At 59.6% G+C, this 3,657-nt stretch overlaps 1 protein-coding gene across 1 annotated transcript in view; it reads right to left on the minus strand.

Moving 5' to 3' along the window:
- Window positions 1-2,087: 2,087 nt before the first annotated feature.
- Window positions 2,088-3,657, minus strand: part of VPS37C (VPS37C subunit of ESCRT-I) — a 7,161-nt gene continuing 5,591 nt past the window's right edge. The window contains 1 exon segment of the mRNA XM_077748863.1: window positions 2,088-3,657. This exon segment is cut by the window's right edge and continues 67 nt beyond it. Within this exon segment, the coding sequence (XP_077604989.1) occupies window positions 3,593-3,657 (65 nt within the window). The 3' untranslated portion in view covers window positions 2,088-3,592.

Genomic DNA, 3,657 nt, shown 5'->3' on the forward strand with positions numbered 1-3,657 from the left:
TTGAAGTATAAAATAGAAAAGTCTTTTTAGAAAACTGTGTTCCAAGTGGTGGCAGGCTTGGGTGGGGCGCTCCAAAACAGACCTGTTGGGTTGGCAGTTGAATAGGAACCCTCTTGGCCTTGACCTTTCTGCCTCTGCAGGAAGAGGAAGACAAAGCCTGCAGGTTGTAAGGTTGGTGCTGCCCCTCCAGTGAGTCGCTCCTGGGCTGCAGCCCCTCCCGCCTTCTCCCTCCCCCCCNCACTGCGACCTGGGCCACCTTGGGTCCACCCTCCTGCCTTGCAGCAGCCTGCCAGAGCAGGGCAGGGGCCACCCCTCAGCCAGGGAGGGTAGCTCTCACTGTGTGTGTCCCCCCACATCCCAGCCCATTGCCCTAAACTTGCCTGCCTGACCCTTCGGGGGGGTGGGGGGCGTGTGAGTGTGCACCATGATTCACATGCACTCTCCTCAAGTGGAGTCAAGGAAACTGAGGACCCGAGAGGAGAGGCCACTGAATAATGGCACCGAGTCTAGCTGGGAGGCTGTCACGCCTCCAGGATCTGGGAGCACTGAATGGGACTAACGTGCTGGCCGAGAGCACATCGTTCAAGTGGCCTGGCCCCGGCTAACTCAGCAAAGTGTCCCTCTCACCAAAGCTAGGAATCACTCTGAGGCTCTAAATGTGACACTCGGGGGTTGTCCTTGGGCAGCTGGCTCTGCGGCAAGGGCAGGCCCGCTGTGGTGCAGGGAAGGCGCCTGGTGATTTCACATGTGGATGCAGGGTGGGGAGAGGCGTGGTGAGAGGTGAGTGTCTTTGAGATCTAAGGTGCAGAGGAGGAGGGGCTGGGGAGAAGGGAGAGCAAGGAGCAGAGGGGCTCCCGTGCCCAGATGACCCGCTGAAGCTTCTCTCCATCAGGCCCGTCCTCAGAAAATGGCGCCTCCTCCTCTCTTCAGCCCCTTTGTGCCCTCCGCCACCCTGCCCGACTCTGGGGCCAAGGCCAAGCCCCGGACGAGATTGTGTTGCCAGAGTTTTTCAGCTTCTTCCTCCAAACCCGAGCTGTCTTCTAGCGCCCCCTGGCGTCCTGAAGGCGGGACCGGCGTTCAGGAGGGGGAAAGGTCATAAAAATTGGACTCAGGCTCGGGGATTCTCAAGTGGGCTTAGATTCCCCAGGCTCTTTACAGGGGCGTGACTCTCGAGCCCAAGCCGCTTCAGGTACCACAAAGGAGGTACTGCGGTGGGGGGTCGTTACACCGGGTGTGGGTCCTGCCCGGGCGCCCCAGGCTAGGCCTCCTGGTCCCTGGCCCACCCATCCTGCAGTCTCCTCCCCGGCTTAACAGCTGGGATCAAAGGGCTGCTGAAAGGACCCAACAAGACAACCCTGTCACTTGGCCCTGCTGAATATCCAGTGCTGGCGATCCACAGCACCCCCGTGTGTCACATGTAGGCAGCCTGTCCTTGTCACTTTGCAGGGAAGGAAAAGCAGAAGGGCTGACTTGAGGGCCCATTGGAAGCCTGGCCTCCTGAGTCCCCTGGCGCTGCCCTTCCTGCCTGAAGCAGAAATATGCCCTTCCAAACCCTGGGGTAAAGCCAGCCGAGCTCACGGCTGAGAGGGAGCAGGTTACGCGGTGGCCGAAGACCACTGGGCGCGTGGCCATTTTCGGCCCTGCCCCTGCCCTCATGCATTTAGAACCTGACGCAGCTCCGCCCAGAGATCTTTGCTGGTCCTGTCACCCGCCCCCCCCACCCCCAGCAGGTGGCAGGAATGCGACGCCAGGCTCGCTAGGCTGAGCCCTGCACGCCCCCTGATGGCGGCCTGTGGCCCCGCATGGCCCAAGCTCTGGCCTAGGAAGAGGCAAAAATGTAGGCCCCAGTGTGAAAACACCTAAGGATGGAAAACCAGAGAGCAGGAGAGAAAAGGGAAGGTCAGCAGAGCCTAGCCACAGGGCTAAGGAGCAGGGGAGGCCAGCAGCTCAGGAGAGGACAGCCAGATAGACGAGGCTTTACGGACAGGGATCAAAGAGGCCTTTCAGCGGAGAGTGATCCTGAAGGGTTCCGCACCCACCCCTGGCCGCCCATCTTCACTTCTCAAACCACTAGAGGAGCCAAGGCGCTACTTGTAACCCATCGAAGTTTATTATGGCAATTAATTTTACAAACACACCGGCGATCGGTCATCCAGTTCAGAAGCACTCGAACCAGTAGAGTCCATTAGTGATTTCTCTTGATAAATAACTTACGAGAAGCAAGCACAATTGGCAAGGACCCAACAGCGCGCATGGCGCCTCTCATCGCGAACACCCAATGATGGTGCGTGGGGGCCGGGGAGGGGGGCAGGCACCGGAAGGTCGAGTTTCCTCGTTGGCCCCCAGCACCCCAGGCCCACCAGATGCTGGGTACTCAAGTAGTGGACATTTCAAGGCACATATGACTTCCTAGCTGATAGCAGCTCCAGGGTCCACCCTGGAGACCTGGATCACATCTGCGACAAACCAAGGTAACAACTCTGTGCACCACGCCCCTGTGGTCTATTGTCTCTGTTATCACCGAACGCACCTGTCATCCCTAGGGGGCTGGGGGCTGCAGGTGGCGCCGAGTCACAATCCCTGCCCTTTACATTCTGAAGACGAGAGGGGAGCAAAGGAGCGGACTCTGACATAGCGACGGTGGCTGAGAAAGCACCACTGGGGGAGTCACTGTCAGGGCATCCTCGGATGTGCATCCTAGGAGGGGTGCAGGACTGGGGAGTTACACCAGAGGCAGCAGATGGAGGGAGGGGGCTGCTGCAGAAGGAGAGGATGGATGGAGTGGGCGTCAACAATCAGCGGCAAGTGGAGGGCTCCAGAGAAGAGCGCTGCTGCGTTCCTAAAGGAGTCCGGGGCACCCCCAACCGCCCCCGGCCAAGGCTGCCTCAGATTCAGGGTGCACCTTCACGCTCTCCGGCTTTCTCCCCACTCTGGCTCTGCCGCCATCGTCCAAACCAACGAGGACAAGCTTATCTGACATCAGCCTATCAGAGTTCAATTATGGCTTTATGTGATTTAAAAATCAGTGTTTTTCCTCACTGTTCCCTCCCCGATCCAACTCTAGCTCCAGGCCACCCCTGAATGGACCAGACAGATGCAGAGCTGCAACTGTCGCTGCAGGCACCAGGGTGAATGTGCCAGATCCCAGGAGAGAGGGAGGGGGTGAGCGGAGGCCAGAGACCCCCTAAGACGTCACTAAGATCATTGCATTTGGTTCCAGCGTCCATGAGGCAAGCACAAGGGTACGTCTGCGAGCACACGCACCTGCTCACTCACACGGACACCCGTGCGGGAGGCAACGAGCTCCCCGCCCGGCGAGCACCAGAAACGCTGAAGCCAGTCACTGAAAGGAGGCGCTCCCTTCCTCTAGGAGGCCACCAAGTGCTGTGACCGGCAGGGCTGTCACCGCTGCCCGGTGCCTTTCCAGGCCTGCACGCTCCCGACTGGGCTCCCCCAAGGCTCCCATGTGCTGACACAGGTCCACAAGGAGAGCCCAAGTCCACTTCCAATTTAACCTTGAATCTCAATGGTGGGCGGGCCAAAGGGTGTGGTACACGTGGAAGTAGGGAAGGGCCGAGGGCCGACTCTGGGTCTAATACCCAGGCCAGGAAGGCCCCTGAGGCGGGGGAAACCCATAGGGGGGAGCAGGTCCAGGGG

This window comes from Crocuta crocuta, unplaced genomic scaffold, assembly GCF_008692635.1.
Source record: "Crocuta crocuta isolate KB4526 unplaced genomic scaffold, BGI_CrCroc_1.0 scaffold323, whole genome shotgun sequence".
NCBI classification, from domain to species: domain Eukaryota; kingdom Metazoa; phylum Chordata; class Mammalia; order Carnivora; family Hyaenidae; genus Crocuta; species Crocuta crocuta.